This window comes from Cryptosporidium hominis (genome assembly GCF_000006425.1).
Source record: "Cryptosporidium hominis TU502 chromosome 4 CHRO014053, whole genome shotgun sequence".
Taxonomy (NCBI): Eukaryota; Apicomplexa; class Conoidasida; order Eucoccidiorida; family Cryptosporidiidae; genus Cryptosporidium; species Cryptosporidium hominis.
The window spans coordinates 1-1,637 of NW_666604.1; the positions used below are offsets into that span (position 1 = coordinate 1).

Here is a 1,637-nt window from a genome sequence, read left to right on the forward strand (position 1 = left end):
TATTTAATTTATTTTTTTTCTCTACAATTAGTTTGAATAGAATTTCAAACTTCTTTCTCTTCAATATAGTCTTTCAAATGATCTCAGAAAAAATTAGAAAGAAAAGCAAAATGAAGAGGTTTCTTCTAAATAATGTAACCTTTCAATATTAAGTGGTTTCAAAGCTTTTAAATTTAATTGACTTTTCACTTTTTTCCAATTTTTGGATTTGTCTCCGCCTCGTCTATCCATTAATTTATTTTTATATAAAAAATAATTATTTACAATTTTTTGTTTGTACTTATTTCAAAAAATAATATTGCTTTATTGCATGCAAAAAGTCATTTCTTTTTAATCAAGCTTGAAACTAACAAATTAAACCATTTTTATTTTAATTCTTTTTAGTTTATATACTTTTTGAATCTTATATTGAGCTGAACCCCTTTCTAGTTGAAAAAGTAATACATTTACTCGATTTTTATATTTTTTTTATTCAAAACTAATTCACTATATTAATAGTGTACTATTATTTAAAATTTGTCCACATAAAATCTTTAATTACGTGTTTGCATTTCTAGTAGTAATTTTTAATTAGCAGAAAAGCTTTAATTGGAGGGAAAAAACGAATCTTTATTATTATGTAATCTACATTAATTTGAAAAGAATATTTATAGATACAAACTAAAAGCTGGATGTTTTTAACTACTTTTTTTTGACATATTTATTCTTAATGTAAATGGTTGTCTATTATTGATATTTTTAATAATATTTGGAACATTGTTAATGTTATTTCCATTATTATTATTATTATTATTAGAATCTGTAATTTCAGAATAATTATTACTAATATCACCAAATTCTTTTAATTTATCACAATTATTTTCAATGCATGATGTTTCGGAATCATTTGAAATAATATTTGGGGTCTTTAAAGGTAGAACTTTAAGCTTTTTGCTAATATTATTGAGTTCATTATCACAATGAGAATCTGTCTGGATACTATTATTAACATCATTTTTTAAATCATTTCCAACATTATTTAATTGACTTTTATTATTATTATTATTTAAACTCAAATCTCTTGTAATAGTATTAGTTAGTTCATCCTCATTTCTAGCTCTTTTGTTAGAAGAACTTGTTGACTGTTGCGAAGAAATAAAGCTTGAAGTGGCTTCCTTAACTGAATTATGCACATTATTATTTATTGAAGCTTTAATAGCTTTAGCATTAATTCTAGACTGTTCTCTAAGATGTTTAGGAAGATCTTTGGCTCTCAAATGTCTAACTTTTAAATCGATCGAATCTTTATAATTCTCGACTTCACTCCAATTCATAATAAAACCAACAAAATCTAATATTGCTCCTCTTAAATCTACAACTGGAGCAGTCCCTGAAGAATTTGAAACGCCTGTAACTCCTGTTGAACTTGAACCATTATTGCTATTGCTATTATTTAAAACTAAACCAATATACATACTTTGAGCAAAAATAAATCCATCTTTAGCTTCATCCTGTTCTTGAATAGCTTTTGGCCAAGGCCTAACTTGAAGACCCTTAAATGTTTCAAGTTTTCTGACCAAAAATCTTAATTTACTTTCAATCCATCCAATCCATTTATGGAAAGCTTGNTCATTATTTGATAACATTTTTACCTGTAT

At 24.9% G+C, this 1,637-nt stretch overlaps 1 protein-coding gene across 1 annotated transcript; it reads right to left on the bottom strand.

The window, feature by feature from the left end:
• Positions 1-677: 677 nt before the first annotated feature.
• Chro.40112 (hypothetical protein) lies at positions 678-1,625 on the bottom strand. The annotated part of the gene is made up of 1 exon (XM_659948.1): positions 678-1,625. One exon carries the CDS (start codon positions 1,623-1,625, stop codon positions 678-680), a length of 948 nt encoding a protein of 315 aa, XP_665040.1.
• Between the last annotated feature and the right edge of the window lie 12 nt (positions 1,626-1,637).